Below are 21,062 nucleotides of genomic sequence, written 5' to 3' on the forward strand. Positions count from 1 at the left end.
AAAAGAGTACAATCTATAACAATCAGAGAGGCAACAGTGAATTATATCATTGTTTGAGTAAACTGTGTGAGTCTTAAGTGCTCATTCAAAAGAAATTGTAACAAGCAAGAAGGTATAAAAAGTTGGTGATTTCTTCTATATATTTTCTAGTAACTAAAAATTGTGTCAATAAGAACCCTGTTTTAGTTGTGATGGTAAGTGATGCTCTATTATGCCTTATCACAAAAACCAATCGGAGAGTTTATGTCTATTTTAGCTCAGTTTGGATTTCAAAAGCTGTCGCATGAAAGCACTCGATGAAAAAAGGTTTTATTTCTCTTTGTCTAGACCAAAGAATACTCTGACAGTTAGATTATTTTGTCTTTACTAAAAATATTATATAAAAATAGGTTCACTATTAATTTTTCAGGTACTAGTATTTTGGGCCATATGTTGGTGCTCTGTATGCTGGAGTGGGGTACGAGGGAGCTTTGTATGTCGGTGCTGAGTAAGATGGTTTGTATGCTGGTGCTGAGTAAGATGGTTTGTATGCTGGTTTGTAATCATACTTTGGTTCACCAGAATACTGAACATCAGCAACATACCCAGTATAATCATCAGCAGTGTAGGTCACAGTCTGGACACGGCCATCTGGAAGAAGAGTCTGGTAGCTGCCCTTGACGTATCCATTGCCATCAGATGTTTCCTGGTGGTTGTAATCATTGTAGGTGTAGTCGTCTTTTACTGCCCAGGCAAAATCGTAGGGCATTGGTGCGTGCTGTAAGAATAGAATGGTTAGATAGGAAGCTTTTTTAGAAGAAAGCACAGCAAGAAGAGCCGAAAAAAAAGGAGCGAAGAGGAGCCTTAGGGGAAAAAAGGAAAATTTTCGGACAATACGAAAATATGTGAAAAATGGAAAGAAAACGGGGGAAACAAGGAAACATCTATAAATAAAAGGAAACGTCTGTTACCTTTTATTATTTAAGATATAATTAGATATCTTGATATAAACATGAGGTTAGTCTAAATGACGCTAGACAAGATAATTAAAGAAATATCGTCGCCAAGATAATTTTGCCAATTCGAGGTGGTGCCGTGACCAGTTCTTACAAATACTTTAATATCGGTATTGAATTAAAAAGATGTTTTCTTTCTTGTGTTTTTATTATTATTAATTAAATCTTAGTTCATAGTACGGTTGCAACTCTTTTTTAAATCTGAATTCCAGTCAAACTTCTATTTTGTATTCCGCACTTTCTATTTCTGTCTTCTAATTTGAATTACCTAGGAAGTTTCCAAAACTCTATTAAAAAAAGAAAATTTTACCAGAGATAACAGTGTTGGGACAGTTTTAAAAGTCTAAACACTTTGGGGAGGAAAATACAGACTTCATCCCTCGCCACCCCCTCTTTTATCCTGTTTTTGTGCTCGTTCTTACATTATTCTACCTGATTCAATAAATAGTTCTTAAGGATATTGGCCTTCTTTCTCATCAAAAAATAAGCCTGAGAGACAAAATCCCATGAATAATAATGTAATAATTAGCTTAATATAAAAATAAGCTAAAATATAAGCCTTAAAAAATTACTTATCACTGAAATCTTCAATCTGGACGCTTTGGGAGTTAGAAGCCAAGATTACCCCCCCCACCTCTTTTGTCATATTTTCTTGCCCGTTCCATTTATAATTTTCGGTAAAATAAATATTTTTTTTCGAGGGGGGGGGGGGGGCTTTGACCTTTCCCCTTATCAAAGATTAAGTGTGAAAGAAAAACCACCAGAAAAAAAGTATAATAATAAGCCGAATACAATAATAAGCTAAAGAATAAATGTCCCAGAATAAACTCACTAAAAAATAAGCTATGACTAGAACTTTTCAATTGTTTGAATTGAGAGCGGGGAGCCAGGCTCAATCTCCCGCTCCCTGATTAAGAGCAATTTCTCTATATAATTCCACCTGATTAGAAAAAAAGTTTTTAGAGGCTTTGGCCTTTCTTCTCATCAAATATTTAGCTCAATAAATTGATTATGATATACATTGTAATTTTATTAAAAGAAACTAATCATACTTGAGCTTCAAATTATATTTTTTAATTAAATTTTCATTTTCAAAGAATGTAAAATAAACGGAATGAGCCTGAGGTAAATCTTTGCGGTAAAACTAAAGTCGATGCTTCGGAATACAGGTCGAATCCTTTTGGGTGGGGTTTCGAGAGTTTGGACAGTAGTTTACTAATTTTAATACCCAAAAGATTTATAAGTATTCAAAACGAAGGATCCTGATTGCTAGCCTTGGTGCTCAGAAGACTCAATAAAGTAATCTAGATCACATCATAGTATCTCCATGTATAGAGAGCGCCATCACTTCTTAAAGCTCGTTATGCTTGGGAAACAGAAGTCAATAGTATAGGCTATATAGAGTAGAAAAGGTAAAGGACAACTGATTTAGCAAGCTGCCAAACTGACTTTAGACACCTTTGGGTCTAAGAATTAGCAGACACCTTTGGATCTAAGAATTAGCAGGAAACCTACCGTAATTTTAGATCCAAGGGAGCACCGTACTGGGTATTGGTTGGCACAATGAACTTGAAATCTTATGTCTTTGAGGGCTGGGGCTCAAATCCTGTTGTCGCCGATCATATGGATTGGAACAGGAATTAATCGCCTGACTCTGTAATCTCAGTTATAGTCAATCCAGCTTGAAATGACTAATTGGAGAAAGACAGGGAAGGTAAATAGAAAGAGTTTGAGAAAATACATGCTGACTGGACCCCCAGACCCCAATTGCACTTCCTGGCTGAAGGGCCATTAAATGGAACTCAGCGCTGTGGGTTTGGACTATGAAGTAATCTGCGGTTCCTTTACCTTTACGATCCCGGGTATCAATTGCCCAAATTTGGTGATAGTCGTGCCCATACTCTTGATGGTCATGTTAAAGATTGATCAAGGGCCATGATTGTAAAATTCTAGAGAACAATACTTACATCACTTTTATATGATGGCTTATAGTCGGGTTTGTAGCCAGAATAGGATGGTTTGGGATATTGAGGGGCAGCACAAGCAGCAGAAATGAAAGCAACCAGAATAAATCCCTAAAATGAAATTACCCATATAAAAATTAATAATATAGTAATCGAGTAATAGAGAATATCAACCAGTGATCGTAGCACAAATAATAGCATTTGTTGGAATTATGTTGAAAAAGAAATATTGCAATAGGAGCTTGTTGACAAAAGTTATTGTTAGTATTATAACAATGTTGATATTGTAATAGTATTATAATATTATTAAAATAGTATTTATATATCTAATACTGATGCTGCTCTCGTTAAAATAATTTTTATCAATTATATAGTTACTTAAAAATACATATATATAGGATATACTTTAATTCAACATATTTACCTGACCGAAAGAAAGATCCAATTATACAATTAATAATGTTTTACAATATCAAATAAAAAGCAATTTAGGTAGAAATGAAGATAGATGTTAAAGCCTAAAATGGACAAAAATATATCCTGTTTTTGTATGGGATACTACTCTTGTTACAAAGGAATTTGACTAGTGGTATCCTAAAAGCATTTCAGAAAGCACCAGGAATAGTTGTTGGTTATTGCAAGTGTTTTATTCGTCAATTGCGTTTCAAAGCATTTGATCTGAAAAATTTTACGTTTAAGATAATAAACTAAATAAGGTCTTTTATTCTTCCAGCATTGTGATTAAAAATATCCTTAAATTATTTTTTATGACATTACTCTTGCATTTGGCATTGCATTCTCAAACTAAAAAGAAATGACAAAGTTTAGCTTACAGATTGAGCGGTTTAGGGGTTCGCAATCTCCTTCTCATACACGAAACTTCTGTTTGTTTGTGTGTGATGTTGTTTTTTACTTCAATTTCGAAATAAATTCTGTACTAAAATGACATTTCGTTTCGTTTTTAATATTATACTAAGGTTTATTTCTCAGGCCTCTGTTCTTTAATCTTGCGTTTAATATTTCAACAACAATGCTTTAAAGATGAAAGGGATAATTTAATAATTTTTACATATACCAGAAAATAGGTCTATCTGTCTGATGTGCTATCTCTAACCCCCAGACTCTGCTCTTTAAGCTTGAACTCAACTCCTTTATCCTCCTGATGTTCCATCCATCCTCCTGATGTTTTGTGATTTTTAACTACTCTTGTCTGGTTGAACTACCCTCTCAAAATAAGTGGGAAGCTAGCAACCCCGCATCCTCAGCATATACACTGGACGCTTAGTTTCATCATACTCCTATTAATAAAGATGTTGCATTTCTAATTAAATGTTGTTCTAAAAATACCCATGTAGAAAGTTTTCGGTTTGGATTAAACACTCAAACTTTGCCTTAGCGTTCAAGCACCCTCCTCTCCCAAACAACAGGTTCAGCTAACCTCGCCCTAAAAGAGAGTTTTAACTATACAATGATATATAAACATTGTTATTATCACACAAATGTCTGTGATATCCATTTGATTTGCATCGACTGCATACATTTTTTGAGGCGACCGCCCCATTATGAGGCAGCACATCCTCTCAAGACGATAGGGAGTGAGGGGGACCGCCCCCTTGTCAATACGTCACTCTACAATAAAGATTTTTTGGTACTTTTAAAAAAGCTATTTATTCTAATAAACCACCTTCGAGATTCAGGGTCATTCTTAAAGAATTGGGACAAAATTCAAACTTTAGCGTAAAGAGCAAGGTATTGGCAAGGAACGATCAACCTATACTTAATAATTTCTGTTCGTTTTAAGTTTTAATGTTGGTTCTTACTTTCAATTCAAAAAACTTGTTTTTTTTATATAAAAAAAGAGGGAGTTCTTTCTTCTGCAATTCCAAAATACACTTTATAAGTCATTTAGCTCAATTAGCTCTCTTTTTATACATTTAGTATTTTTAGGGAAAGGTAGGGTGGTTGTTATATACCTGAGCGTTGCTTTTGCATACATTGTGTAGCTCTTAGTTTGTACCATGTGGCTAAAACAACTAAGGATAGAGTTCCTAACTCTCAACTTATGGTTCGTTTACACATTGCGGAAATTCATGCGGATTTAGCAATCCGTGCGGAAATTCCGTCCGTTTTTGTGCTAGAAAAAATCTCTAGCTTTCCGCAACGTTTTGGTCAAATCAGGACGGAATCTTGGCAAGATTTTTAAATGAATAAAATCATGAGTATGGATTATCAAAAACTACACGATCTTATAACCTTGATTCAAGGCTACACCCAGCTTCGATGATCCTGCGCGGTGCGCACCCAGACTATAAGAAAACTAAGAAAAACGGTGTCATTTGGCTCTCTATTGTTCAACAGCTTTCAGAAGAGGGTAAGAACAGAGGTCATGCTGTTGCAATAATTTGAAATCTTTGCCTTAAAACGCAGCGTTATTTTAGCCATAGTTCGAACAGATACGGACGGATTTCCGCATGGATTTCCGATATGTGTAAACGAACCATTACTGATACATCACCGAAAAAAAATTAACAGCTTAGTTCAAAAATTTACTATACTGAAAACACAGTTGACATTAAAGTATATTGCTTTAGAAAAGTACCAGTATTCTCTTGTCAAAGGCAAAAGTTGCGCGAAGCAAAAAGAAGCGAAAGTGGACTTTTAGGAGATTTTGCCAGCTTAGTTATATATCTATGGCCATAAAGCCTCCTTTTTTCAATGAATTACTATTCAACTCAAACATCCGGAGTGAAAAAAAAATTATGAATTCCTGTGAAAAGGGAACTAATTTGATGAATTTAATATACAGCCACCTAAAGAAGACACGCATAAAAGTGCAAATGTAATAACGCGCAAGGACCCAATTCACCTTCATATTTTCTGATTTTGAGTGTTTTCTTATAAAATGTTTTGGTTCAGGATAGAAGGTAAGAATTAATATAAAGACTGTTCTTAGTTCAGACAAGCATTTATGTACTCTACAAAAAACCAACGCCAAGAATCAAAGTAGCCAAATCCCTGTTTTAAATTCGATAATGTAACAAAGAGCCACCTCAGTTTGTTTCGCCTACTTATTTTGGCATAACTGTAACTAATAGCTGATATTTGACTATCTTACCTTCATATTTCCTAATTTTTCTTCTTTTAAGAGTGATACTGTTTAGAACTGATGTTGAGAACTAATACAATCATCAGCGATAGAGGAGCTTTTTATACGCTTTGTCGACCAATGGCCAACGCCCAACAATTAGAGGTTTAATAAAGAGTAAAATATGAATTTTAAATTTGGATATCTCGTAAGTTTGGACAGATCATTCAAGCATTGCTTCCTCTTTTCTTACTCAAAAAGTTGGAAAGAGCACAATAAAGCAATACAGATCTCTTTAGAGTCAACTGAATAAAAAAAAAACAGCTTTTCTTTTAATTAAAAACAAAAAAAATTTTTAAACACGAAAAACGGGTTTTAAATTTCTAACAAGCAGTGAAATAAAAAAAAATTAATTATGCAAAAAAGCTCCGAATATTTCGGCCCCACAACCGGTACCATTAATCAACGGAAAAAAAAAAAAAAAAATAAATAAAGCAAAAAAAAAAAAAAATTAAATTAAATTAAAATAAAACATACTAAAAACAAAAAGAGAACAAAAACCAAAAACGAAATAAAAATAAAAATAAAAAAGAACAAAACTCACATATTAATTAAACACTTCCATGCACTGAATGTCTTTCAACTGGCCTCCTCTCAGTATATAAATGGACATATATTAAATAAACACTTCCATGTACTGAATGTCTATATTGATTCTACTCGCCTCCTCCCAGTATATAAATTGAAATCTATCAAAAATGAAGAATATATTTATACTTAGACCAAAACAATAAAAGGTCAACTAACCCCCCTGTCCATAACCCTTAATTAAATTTCACAAGTTCATCAACCATTTTATGAATTATAAATTGAATGGATTCGTTTGTTAAAACCCGTTTTTCGTGTTTAAAAAATTTTTTTGTTTTTAATGGAAAAGCAGTGTGGTCTAAGAAATTATTTTCTTTTAATTGAAAGTAAGGAGCGACATTAAAAATTAAAACGAACAGAAATTATTCCGTAAATAAAAGGGGCTGTCTACTTTTTAAAGTACCAAAAAAACTTTAGCGTAAAGAGCGGGGCGTTGAAGAGGGGACTTCTCCTTTGATATACAGAATAATTTTTTTCGTTTTAAGTTTTAATGTTACTCCTTACCTTCAGTTAAAAAAAGTTTTTTTATTTAGTTTCTGAACGTTTTTCAGTTAATGCAGGTTTGAATTTAACGCAGCCTCGCAATTCATGAACAATCGAGACGGAATTTGCATATAATAATTTTGGCACAGTTTACCACCATTTCGAGTGTCCTCTGGAAAGTTCACCCCCAGAAACTACCCTCCCAATGTTAAAACTTTACCGTATAAAAAAAAATTATTATGTGTATAATGGGGCTGTCTCCTCTTTCAATTTTAGGATATCTGACTTCTCCTTCCTTGAAATATTCCTTCTCCTCACGGAATATCCCTTCTTGTAAATTTCTCCCCGCGTAAAATACCCCCCACCAGACAGTTCCATTCAAGCTGAAAAGTATCACTGGAAAATTTCTTGCGGATGATTCCGGCTGGAAATTTTTTCTTAGCCCACTTTTATGTGAAAAAGACTTTTAATTCTGATTGTTTTTAAAATCATTCCGGAAATCCCTCCGTGGAAAATTCCTCTCACAAAAAACTAACAAAGAGAGATAAAAACTCAATAAAAAAACGACAAATGAGACTGCGGCCAATAGAGAGAAAAGATGAAAAACTAAAACAACGTGGACAAATAAAACTACCACCAATAAAATACAATTGTCGCAACGGATCCACGTAGGGAAAAGAAGCTATTAGAGTTACTTCAATGAGAACACCAAAGCAACTGTATATCCGAGTTGTTTTAGTTTTTCTCCTTTTCTCTCTACTAGCCGCAGTCTCGTTTGTCGTTTTTTCATTGAGTAATTCCTCTCTTTGTTAGCTTTTTGTCATGGCTGGCCAATTTGGTATAAGATCTTTCATTCCCCTCACAATTCAAACCTGGTAAATATTCCCCTTGGACCATTCCCGTAATATCTCCACATTTAAAATTGAGACGGCAAACAGAAAGTAAGACAGATAAAAATAATTTTGTATAAGATTCTTGGCAAATTCCCCCAGTGTAAAATTCCCCTTGGAAAGTTCAACCCCCATGAACTTCCTTAGCCCCGGAAAATGATTCCCTTAAAAAATACCCCAGCAAAAAATTCTCTCCCTTCCAGAAAAATATCTGTATATTCCCCAATAAGAAATACTATACGTAAGCATTAGGCAAATTTCCTGCTTTACAAACCTTTCCCCAAGGACTGTAGGGTTTATATTATTGTCAAAGACATAGTTACTGGGTTTTTCAACTATGTTGAAAAGAATGGCTATCTCAGAATTTTGATCGGATGACTTTAGGAAGAAAGATGTGTGGCAGGGGGACCACTTGCCCCCCCAATCTTTCTGGTCACTTAAAAAGGGTATTATAACTTTTAATTTTTGTTTCTAATGGCCCCTTTGTCAATATTCTAGGACTATTGGTTCGATACGATCACCCCTGGGAAGCACACACACACACACACAAAAATAAATAAATAAATAAACACGCAACAGTGATCTTTCTTCTGGCAAAAATTACAAAATTCAATATTTTTGCAGATGGAAGCTTAAAATTCTAGAATCTGATCGTTTGATTTTAATTATGATTCCTTGACTTTTAGGGGGTGTCTCTCCCCTTTTTCCAAAAACCAGGCAAATTTTCTCAGGCTCTTACCTTTTCATGCGCAACACTAAACTTAGAAAATGTTAAATATTTGGAATCAGCATAATATGTCAATTCTTTTTATACATCTGTTGATATCAAAATTCTATTTTTTAGAGTTTCGATTACTATTGATCTGCATCGGTACTAGCTTACAGTTCGTTATCACGAACTGTTTGATATTTGAAACACTTTTTTTCGAAAATGGAATAAGCTATACGCTTGTCTTGTTTCAAAAATAATAGAAAGATGCAGGCAACAAAACCATATTTATTACCGCCCTATTGGTCTGTCAAATTACAAAATAATAATAAGTAGAGAGACAAGGCAAAACTAATTAATACTGGAAATCATGCTAATACTACAAAATTTGAAAAAAAAATTCAACAGCGGTTTGTATTGGAAACATGTAGATCTCCAAGGGAAACGTGTTTTCATGCAAGAACTGCAACACAAGCAAGAAAAATATGCAAGATATGCAGGTTTGTAGATTTTGTAACAGCAACAGAAAAAAAAAGTACTGCATTATATCCAGGGGAATGACAACCAAAATATTTCATAAATATTTGTTTTTAGCTCTCTGTTGCTTCTTAGGGCCAGGCCAGATTAGCAGAAATCTAGGTTTCCTCTTAAAAAATATGTCAATGAATTATTGATTCAGAAATCCGTAATTCCAGATTCATTCCAAATTCAGTCATTCAAGATTCATTCATTCCATATTGGATACTTTCCAATACTTGCAACTTCATATTAAGACGGATTTTCACAGTAAATACAATTGTGTTGATAAATAGTAAAGGCTGATGGGATTCCCACCTTCTACTACTCTGATAAATGGTGACCTTAAATGAATATCTAGGGTTCCAACCCTCAACCCACCAGAAAACCCTCTGAAACCCGTATCTCCCAAGGAATAAACAAACTGAAACTATCTCAACTGAAATAAACTAAAACTTATGCCAATAAAAGTATAATCCAACCGTTTGGGGATGCAGAAAGTACATAGAAAAGCACATATACAATTTAAAATTATATTAATTTACTGAGCCTAATTATAAGGATGGTTTGTACTTTGCCCTTCAGTCTCCCTAATGAAAGGGCACACCACTTTTAGAGGTAGGTGCCCACCCTGTAAAGACATTCAATCCCAATATTGAAATAGCTATCTTAATCAAAATAGTCTAAAGGGGGAAGAACTGTACCTTTGGGGATGACATATCCCCCAACAATCTTAGATTGCCACTGAATACAGTCAAAACACTCTGTGTGGATGCCTGTGTATCAGCAATATCTGAGAAGCAGCTTAGGATATTAAGTTAAAACTCACAGGTTATGCTGAGGGTTAACAGAAAACAGAGGAATTCAGACTCCCCCACCCCATCCTCTTGCTGATAAAATAAAAGTCCAAAATAGGGATAAAATCCTTTTTAATAGACAGTGTATAATAAATTTCACAAAAAATACCAGATATTTCGGTCAAATATACAGTGACCGTCATCAGTAGTCATCAGTTACTACTGATGACGGTCACTGATATGTGACCGAAATATCTGGTATTTTTTGTGAAATTTATTATACACTGTATATTAAAAAGGATTTTATCCCTATTTTGGACTTTTATTTTATCGTCATGGAAAGGTAGTGTGGTGTCCGAAATTATCTAAATCCTCTTGTCATTTTTGATGCCCCCTCTCCTTAAAACTGATCAAATTTTGAAAAAGCAATTTGGTTCAAAAGAATTGAAAGATGTAGCAACTATACCTCTGGAGATGCTACGGCCTCCAGGGCGAGGTCGCCTGCATTTTGTTCTTTTTTACATCAAGGGTTTACCATGAGGAAAAGGCTAAATTTTTGATTCTGGATTTGTCAGAAAAAAACAATGGGCTTTTTTCATAAGGTGAAACTTGGGGGAATGTTTCGGGGTATGCTAAACTAATTTTAAAATATACTTTGTGGATCAAGTTTATAAAAAAAGGTGCATCTGCAATATCTTCAGAACAGCTGAGAGTACTAAGTTTAAACTTTGAGAGCATGTTGACAAGGCTATTGAAAAAGTGGTCAGAGGGCAACCAGTCCCCTGTCAATTGTTTTGTAGCTCCTCTTCCCCACCCTAAATATCTGGCCAAAACTTTGGATTCGCCAAGTTGTTCAAAATAGTTGAAATATCAAATAGCTATGCCGCTGGGGATGACACAACCCTCACAGCCCCTGAGTTAAGTGCTATAAGCTATAAAAGTTGTCATTGTGAAAAAATATAAGGTGGGTTATTGAGAAGAGGTGACACATTTGATCTGAGTCTCCAAAAAAGGTGAAGGATTGACTTGACATGACTTTACTCATTTCCCCAAAAGTCTTCTATGGGTCGTATATGGGCCATATTTTTCACACGCTCATGGATCAGTTTCTTATATAATGCTTGGGTGTCCACTTGCTTAAGAAGGCATAGGAGGTCATCTCCGAAGTTGTCTTGCCATCTTTTCATAGGTCTTTCAGGTTGGCGGCTACTGCAGATCCTTCCTATAAAAGCAACTTTAGACAGGCTGTATTTTTCCACTCGGTGTATTTAATTCAACACCTGAGTTGCTGTAATCGCATTTCCTGGAAAACTGTAGTTTCACACTTCAAGTGCCTTCAAAGGTCTTCGTTGGAGATTCTGTCTATATACGTTACTCTACCTATTCGGCAGAGACGTTTAGTCTCGAAGGCCAGAATTCTGCGTTCGTCCTCGACTTCTAGAGTCCACGTTTAGCAAGGGTTCATTGCAACAGGGTTGTTTAGCAGCTCGAAGAGTCAGAGATCCAATTGCATTGATAGGTGCTTGTTTTTGAAGAGGGGAAAATCCTCTTGAAGATTGTACTTTCCAGGGCTTATCTTTGTTGTATGTCATTGGAACAGTTGTTGTCTGATAATGTTAGACTCCTAAGGTACAGGAATTTGGTTACTGATTTAACTTCATAGCTACTTACTACGATATTGGATTAGGTCGGGATGGATTCAGGTCTTTTAGGATGTGCTTAGCTTTTATCTTTTTTGGGTATGTTCGCATGCCGAACCCAATTGAAGAAGATTCAAGCTTGGAAGCTTGCGCATGTAGACCGGAATCGGTTTTTGTTAGCTTGTCAAGGTTGTTGGCATAAGCTAGTATGTCGAAGTTAACACTGTTAATAAATACTCTTACACGGGTCTCGAGCATGGACAGAATGACGCAAAAAAGGAGGTTAAACGGTTGTGCAGAATGAATGCAACCTTGCAGCATGCCTGAAATTGTCACAAAGTCTTTACTTTTGCTTCTCCGGGTCTGAACGCAGCTTCGATAGTTGTCGTACATGTTTTGATTATTTTCATTATATTTTCTGGAGCACCGTAGTGTTTCAGTATATGCAACATTCCACCTCACCATACTAGATCGAAGGCCTAATTGAAATCAGTAAATGGGTAGAGGAATTCTTTGTCATATTCAAGGTGTTTTCTTAAGAGTTGCCTTATTACAAAAATGCGGTCAGTGGTATACCGTCGAGTGCAGAAACCAGCCTTATTAAGGTTATTAAGGTGAAACTTTTAGAAGATAATGAGGAATGAAAGATTTAAGCCGAACTGGCCAGCCATGACAAAAAACTAACGAAAAGAAAAATCTCAATGAAAGAAAAAACAACAAACGAGACTGTGGCCAGTGGAAAGAAAAGACGAAAAATGTAAAACAATGCGGATATTTCGCTTGTATCCAAACAAGGCGTCTTCAGCACAAGACAAACACAATAAGAACAAGATAAAAACCAAACTAAAACTTAAAACAAATCAAACCACCACCAAAAAAAATATGCAATTGGAGCAAACTAATCCACGTAGGGAGAAACAGCTAATAGAGTTACTTCAGTAAGAACACTAAAGCAACTGAGATAAAAATAAAAAAATGAAATTACGTTATCTTGTTGGCTATTACTGAAGCAAATCGTTTTGGTCTTGTAGGTAAAACGGTCCCCAAGTAATTATTTAAGATCTTAATTCCCTTATTGACTCTTGACTCACTTTTCAAAAGATTATCATAAATTGAGTCAATATTTACATTTCCTGTGTCCCTATTTATCGAAAAGTTAGCAAAAATATGTTTTTTAATTTCCATGACTTCTCTCGTCCATTGAGTATAACCGCTATCATTTGAAACAGCTAAGACCTCATCAAATTTTACAAAATGATCAGAAAAAGTTTGTAAAATTTTTACAGTGTGTTTCTCCCTGTCTCAAAAATCAGGCATATTTTCTCAGATTCGTAGCTTTCGGTTGGTAACAATGTTATCAACTGATTAAATTTATATTTTTAGATTCAGCATAAAAGCCACAAGCCAGTTCTGTTCATCTGTCAAATTTTATCAAAATTCTGCTTTTAGTTTCTGTGAATATTGTCACCAGTCCCTCCTTATATGACAGTTCGTTATCACGAACTATTAGATAAGATTCTATTGTAATAATCAATTTTATTTCAACTCCTTTTTTTATTCAGCTGGATCGGATTATCGAAAGAATGAAGGTCAATTGGACAGTTAGGTTGTAGGAAGATATAAGGGATTTTATTTCAATGGGGAAAATTGTCCTGTTATGGAAGGGGTAAATTTTGAACTGTTAGTATAAAATTTAAAATGGACTTTATGCATGCAGGGTTAGTTTCGAACATGGGTCCTTAGAAGTGTAAACATCTTGGCAAAACCCCTATGTCCTGATCCCGAGTAATTTAAAATTTGAGTTTTCGTGATATTTCTTTATGTAATCGAAGTTTATTTTTACTGTTTGATTTCACGTTATTTGAAGTTGAAAAAAAACTATGCAATATATGTTTTAGTTACAATCTTTCTATTGAACTTTGGAAAAACAAGGATTTGATCCGGGCAAAAAAATTATCTGAAATATCAATAGTAAAACCATAGACAATTCATATTATCGCCACTTTTATTTATCACTTACTACTTTATATAAGAGCTAGCGACTTCATTTCATATTACTTCTCTTAGTCCTGGAAAGTGATTCTAACATTCAATAATCTGAGCCATAAAGACAGAATTACCATCTTCCAAATCATATAAGCTCTTCAAAACTTGTAGTTGCTTGAAGATGAATGAGTGGCTTCAACAGGGTTGCCACCAAACAAGACATTTCGTAACGTCTAAACTCTTAAGAACGTTACTTTTTTGTAACCTTTGATAAGAAAGTCTTTTTTCAAGACAGGGGTGATTGACTTTTCAGATGATAAGAAAGTCTTTATTTTACTATCAAGAGTGGCACTTAGATCGTGGGAAGGGGGTACATATTGCCCGTTCATTTTGAAAAATATTTCTATTTGATCTCATCAATAAAATCCCTCTTCCAAATCCTAAGAGATACCTTTCCATTATCTTAATTAAACAATTTAAAACCCCCCTCTGACTTTCTAAGTTTTCATGAATTAGATCCCTTTTTTGCTTTTGCAGCATAATCAGCCTTGCATTAAAAACAATTGAGTTGATTTGGGTGCAATTTGGCATTTTCTCTCGAGCAATTTTGAATTTCACTTTGTTCTCACGAAAGAAGATTTAGAATAAACCATCAAATTTATCTTCATTCACCTTTTTTTTTATAAAAATCCCCGAGAATGTGGAGGAATGAAACAAATCAGATGCATATTATGCATAGGGTGCAATTGGTTAAGTTTTGCCCAGTTTTGCCTTAGTTTATTTTTAATGTGTCATTGATTTGGACAAAATTTAGGATACTTTGAAGAAAAAACAAGTAAAATTTACATTTTTATTTAGCATAATATAGATAAACATCTCAAACAGATAATCGTTTTGGACTTAATTTAAAACTTACTTTTTACCCAAATATAAAAAAAACAACGTATTGGATATTTTTATCAGCAGGGAAAACATAATCAATTTGGGAACAAGGTTAACATAGGAGTTTACTCTTTCCACTTGCTTGCTTTATAGTACAGGCAAACTAGCCAAAAATATGGGTCGACCCCATACAAATTTCAACAGAAATGATTTTATATCATGTTGTAGAGAAAAAAAAGCTCAACAACATATCCAAAGTTTCAAATTCTAGGTCGACGCGAAACTAGTTTTTTTTTTGGCTTTCCGTGTCAATTTTTTAAGTTTTTTCTAAAAAAATTAACTGTTGGTAAATGTTCGTTTTTTTGTATATGAAAGAGGTTACTGTCCTGATGTAAAATGAGGAGCTGAGCCCGTAAATGAAAGTAAATTCGATGTGCAATGTACTAGAAAAAAAGTTTCATTATCATCAGTATGTGATTTTACCCTACTCATCGTTTTGGCCTTTTTTTCACCCTACAATCAGAAGGTAACTATTCTGACATAAAATGATGATCTGAGCCCAAAAATCAAATTAACCTGATGTACTGTTTACTAGAAAACCCGTTTCAGATTCATCAATATGAACTTTTTTATTTTCATGTGACATGTTTCTTTTTGCACTTATTCTCCACCAATTCGTCAATTGTTGGTAAAAAAATTAAAAATTTAAGGGGGCTGATAAATTATGGTTGGCTCGTTTAGAAGACAGGCTAATGCACAGAAGGCAGCTGTACAACTTTCACTACCTTCGTATGCAATAAATTATATCAACGTTTCGTCCCACGCTTTGTCTAAGTGATTTCTCGGATAAAGCTCTAAGCTAAAAAGTCACAATTGAAAATTACCCCAAGTAGTCATTTATTAGGCTCCATGTTTGGAAAGCTGATTGCTGATTTTGTGTTTCAACAAAAACAACAGGCAGTTTAAATTACTAAAAAGCAGAATCCAGGTGGAGATTGTAAAAGACAGAACTAGACTCTTCTTTTTCAGAGGTTTATCACGCTAGCAAAGAGGATCAATATTACGGAACCTGAGTACTTTCAACACAAAATGTGTTCCTACCCAGCATCACTTCCTGAAAATTCCTGCATGCTCTGGTCTCCGAACAGGCCAGAGTTTGCCAAGGCTATAGCACAGACTTGCAATCTTGAGTAGTGCTCTTCTCCCCTTCCCAGAGGCATTTGATATATTGTTGAAGGTGGGGCTCTTCTGCACAGATTTCCATGGGTGAAAAACGAACAATACTGCGAAATCCTTGACCATTATGGTACTTACGTGACCCAAAAGTATCTATCTGCCAGAATTACCCTAAAGGATATGGGCCAGTCGAAAATATATAATCGGCCGCGAGATCTTCACACCAGATATGCAGCTGAAGGTAAAAAAGGATAAGTTCTTGTCTTGCAAGAAAAACAAGACCAGATTTATCTGCGTGTTGGCTGTTTATCATCGATCAAAGGACTTTGTCGTAGTCCAGGTACCAGGTAATGCAGATGTCCCAATTGTGCAAGCTGCTGTTGATTCTTCCCGGTATTACGACATTGCCGTCATTGAAGATGATACTGATCTTTTGGTTCTATTGTGTTATCATGGTGACCTATGAAGCAAAAAACTATTCTTTGCACCTGAGCCAAAGTCGAGTAAAGCTCTCCGAATATGGGATATTCACAAATTGAAAGAGAAGCTGGGTCAGAGCCATCTTATTCTTTTTGTTCACGCCATATTAGGCTGTGACTCTAGTTCAAGGATCCACAGTGTGGATCCGGCCTTGCCCTGAAGAAGCTAATGGCTGATGCTGATTTTCGTAGATAAGCTGCAGTTTTCATGCTGAATTCAGTTTCAAAGGTGGAAGCTTCTGGAGAAGACGCTCTGCTCGCGATATATGACTCATCAAAAGGGAGAAATCTGAATGTATTTCGTAGGAAAGATTTTAAAAAGAAGGTGACCACTGCTAGCACGTTCGTCCACCCAGAGTAGTTACCACCAACTTAGGATGCGGCTAAATTCCACAGTTACAGGGTTTTCTACTGAGTTCAGGAATGGAGCGGAGATCCTGATTCTGAACTTAAAGCCAAGAAATGTTTTGAAAAAATAAAGATGACTTTTTTTATCCATTGACTACTGACGTCCCATCAGCCCCTCGTTTGCTTATGAAAATCATGAAGTGCTTCGGTCAACTGGAATGTAGCTGAACGAGATAGAGCTACTTTAAAAACGGCTTAGCTTGCACTGCAGCGTGTAAAACGAGCAAATGGACAGCATGTTCTAACTCTCGTAGAATCAAAACCTATAACGATGAGGAGAACGTTGAAGCTTAGATATCTGAATCAAAAGAATAATTTGTGAATACTAGTGGAGTTTGATTCTGTCTTTCAAATGTTCTTGAAGTTGATTCGATAATATTATCAGTTGTGAAGACTAGTCAGTGTGTTGATAATGGTTTATTCTAAGATGGATTTTAAATGTTGGCTGCTGAAAACAAGTTTCATAGATGATTTCCCTTTTAAAATATTTTTCATGTTTTTATAAACATCTTGCAATCACTCTTTTTAGGCCGACCCATCAGGGGACGGAGCCAGCGACGATCATATTCAGGCTAACTAATTTATTAGATCTCAAAACCGACAATTTAGTCAGCAAATGATGGTCTGGTAAAAAAGGGGTCATGACGACAAGAAGCGTAAAAATTTCATATTGATTATTATGAAATTTTCTTATACACCATACATCAAATTTGACTCCATTTTCGCACTCATTTCGTCTTTTTACATCGAAATAATAATTCAGTTGAAAAAAAAACAATTACCAGAACTTATTTTTTTTTCTTCAGAAAATGAGAAAACTGACACAATACGCAAACAAAAATAGTTTTGCGTCGACCTAGAATATGCAACTTTGGATATGTTGTTCAGCTTTATTCTCTCTACAAAATGGTGTAAAAACCACCTGTTGTAATTTGTTTGGGGTCAAACTCTAGTTTGCCTGTACTATCATAGGCAGCACGCTAGCGCTGCCTAAGTAAAGAACGATGTGGGCAAAATGTGATGCCCATACCCGGGCACTTCGTATCGAAGGAGTTGTCATAGAAACTACAAAAAGGGCTCATTTGATTGGAAATGGGAGTGGCTAGTGCCCTTTTTAATAGTCGAAAGCGATTGGAGGGAAACTAGCCCCCCCCCCCAATGCCCATCATTCCCCAAAACCCATCCAATAAAAAATTTTGAGATAGCCATTTTGTTCAGCGTAGTTGATTTCCACATAGAAAATATGTTTTTGAGGAGGACACTCCCCCACAACCCTCAGGGCAAGGGTTTTAAGTTATGCCCTGGGAGCATATGAGGTTTTTATAGAAGGTGTTGTCGTAGAAACTTCAAAACAGGCTCAATCGATTGGAAATTCAAATGGCTAGTGCCGTTTTTAGTATTCGAAAGTGATTGGAGGGCAACTAGCCCCGCCCCCCACGCCCATCATTCTCCCATACACATCCAATCAGAATTTTGAGATAGCCATTTTGTTCAGCGTAGTTGATTTCCAGATAGAAAATATGTCTTTAGGCGGACAGTCCCCCACATCCCACAAGGCAAGGGTTTTAAGTTATGCCCTGGGAGTATATAAGGTTCTTAAAGAAGGGGTTGTCGTAGAAACTTCAATAAAAGCTCTGTCGGCAGGAAATTGAAAGGACTAGTGCCCTTTTTAAAAGTCGAAAGTGACTGGGGGGCAACCAACCCCCTCCCACACTCATCATTCCCCCAAACACATCCAATAAAAATTTTGATATAGACATTTTGTTCAGGGTAGTCTATTTCCAGATAGAAAGCATAATTTTGAGGAGGACACTCCCCCACAACCCTCAGGGCAAGGATTATAAGTTATGCCCTGGGGACATATAAGGCCACCATTTTCCAAAACACATTCAATAAAAATTTTGCAGGCCAAACTGTAAAGTCTTAAAAAACGAGAAGATTTAAAGTATCATTTTCTTTTTCCCTGAAAAGACTATGTCAATATAAAACGAACAGAAAGTAATTTATAAAACTTTTCACAAAATAATTTTTTCAAAGAAAAGTAAAGAACTCCATTAAACAAAAAATTGGCAAAAATAAAATCAAAAATAAAATAAAAATTGGCAAAAATAAAAATATAATCTACCAAACGTTAAATAACCACAAATCATCATCAATAAATAAATGAAACCCAAAACGAACAGAAATTACAATAATTAACCGACTCAACTCAAAACGAGCAGAAATTCACATAAGTTGGGCGCAAAACCCCTCTGCCTTCCCAAGGCTAGAGCAAAATTTGCACTTTACTGAAAAAATACAAATGAATGTACATTTTCAGTTTAATATACATATACTCATATTTAGTAATCAAAATGTTTATATTATTTGATTTTTTAAAGTTACAAAAGTAAAAACATTTATATTTTTTCAGTCAAGTGCAAATTGAAAATAAAGTGCAAAATGACCATAAAGTGCAAAAAAAGTAACGTTTTTAGTAACATATCGTTAAAAGTAATATTTTACTTAAAGGACACCCTAGAGGGTCAATCATTTTGATCAAAAGCTTCCGTCAATCAATTGATTGAAGCATGATTGTATGTCTAGGAATCTGTTTGATGCTTGAGTCAAGCGTTTATGGTGATTGATAGGGAGTTTGAATGACTCAATCAGTTCCTAGACGTTCGATCATGCTTTAGTCGATTGATTGACAGAGCTTTTGATCAAAATGATTGAAAGTCTAAGGTGTCCTTAAGACGTACCAAAAATGGTTCAAACATAACTTTGGCGGCAACCCTGAGCTAAATTCTATTAAAACACCCATTCAAGAAAATTTAGTAGGGGAAGGGGGGGAGAATTTCTTTTCAGCTTTTAAAACAAAGATACAAAAAATTCTGCATCCGGGAAATTAAAGAGGGAGGCAATTATGATGCTTTCCGGTTTCATTTTTAACAGCAAAAAGATTAATTTTCAAGGTCTAGTAAGTGAGCACAGAGAAAATGGGCTAAAATCTTAGAAAGATTATACCCTCTCTTTACACATTCATTTGGAAGCCTTGACATATCCCCTTCTACCATACAGCCTAGGCATATTACAGTTAGACCTTATGAAATTCTTAAGACTTCCAAATAATATTCCTTTTTTAATATTATCGAGGAAACTGCAACTTTCTAAAATATTTTCAAAGATCAGTGTTCTTATTTTTAATATTACTTCTATTTTATGTTTATGTAAAACATAAAGTAATATTTATTGATTAAAGTAAATGCGTGAGAAAATAAGCATAGTGAGAAAGGAAGGTATTTATGTTCCTACTCGTGTTAGCCTTTTTAAGTAACACTCTTTCAAGCAAATTAATAATCAATTTACTTTTTTAATATATTGTATATGTATTTATGCTTTACAGTTCGGTTACCCAACAGGGAAGAGCCACCAACTCCCTAAAACTAAAGGCGAGGAGGTGGGATAATTTATCCCCAAGTTTTTAGACGAGTGCATCTGGAATATCACAGGAACGGCTTGAGTATTTAGTTGAAACTTTCAGGAGTGTTGATCGGGGCGTTGAAGAAAACCAAAGTAAATCATGTGCATCCAGGCTATCAAAGGGCCGTATCCGCAATATCTAAGAAACGGCTAAGAGCATTCAATTGAAACTTCCGGGGAATGTTGAGGTTAATGTTGAACTACATCCAGTGACACTATCTGCATCCAGGTTGCCGAAATGGCTTATATACATCTGATGTTGGTATCAATCAAAAGATTCCACGTGCATCAACGTCGAAAGAATGGCATCTTTGCCATACTACACAATGCAAGTGAACATGTCAAAGTCATAAATATAAGTCAGAAATAAAGAGAGCTGAGTGACGCCAATTACAGATATCAATTCCCTTATTCCATTTTCATTCAAATATGATCTTTTGAACGTTCATTCAGGAGGCTTCTTTCGAGTATATTATCAAAATAAAATATAAAAATAAGTAAATAATTATAAAACCAATTTATATTAGTAGTGTAGGCCTTGAGGTTTCTACGACACACATAGCAAGGATTTCTACGACACACATAGGGAAATTAGCATTGAGTTTCGAACGCATGCCCTCCGACGTCTCGACAACCAAAGGGAACATAGCATTGGATTTTAAACGGAGCCCTCTGACGTCACATCCTTGCACCTGTCCCCAGCTGGCAAGACTCCCAATTTTGCCAAGAGTTCAATGTCCTTGGCAAGAATTCAAGGGTTCGGTTAGGTCACATGTTTTTACTATGACATACCCCTTTGTTTTTCTGCGACAGCCTTCTGACGTCACAGTATACACCCCCGTTTCAAGCGTATGTTACACCACGCGATACACCCTCACCTTTAAAGGGTCAGATAAGTGGAGTTACCAACCCCTCAAGCCGTCACACCTACGCAATGCGGTT

General features: G+C 35.3%; 1 protein-coding gene across 1 annotated transcript; it reads right to left on the minus strand.

Moving 5' to 3' along the window:
• Positions 1-347: 347 nt before the first annotated feature.
• On the minus strand, positions 348-6,164 carry LOC148941913 (uncharacterized). The gene is made up of 3 exons (XM_089103417.1): positions 6,075-6,164; positions 2,963-3,070; positions 348-757 (listed from the first exon to the last, which is right to left on the minus strand). Exons 1-3 carry the CDS (start codon positions 6,078-6,080, stop codon positions 413-415), a joined length of 459 nt encoding a protein of 152 aa, XP_088959543.1. The 5' UTR covers positions 6,081-6,164; the 3' UTR covers positions 348-412.
• Positions 6,165-21,062: the final 14,898 nt, after the last annotated feature.

This window comes from Artemia sp. Qi Xiang Cuo, chromosome 17, assembly GCF_049724085.1.
Source record: "Artemia sp. Qi Xiang Cuo chromosome 17, ASM4972408v1, whole genome shotgun sequence".
NCBI lineage: Eukaryota > Metazoa > Arthropoda > Branchiopoda > Anostraca > Artemiidae > Artemia > Artemia sp. Qi Xiang Cuo.

Coding starts and splice junctions, on each gene's coding strand:
- LOC148941913 (XM_089103417.1), bottom strand. Junction 758..2,962: donor AGCCATCATATAAAAGTGAT/GTAAGTATTGTT, acceptor CTATTCTTACAG/CACGCACCAATGCCCTACGA.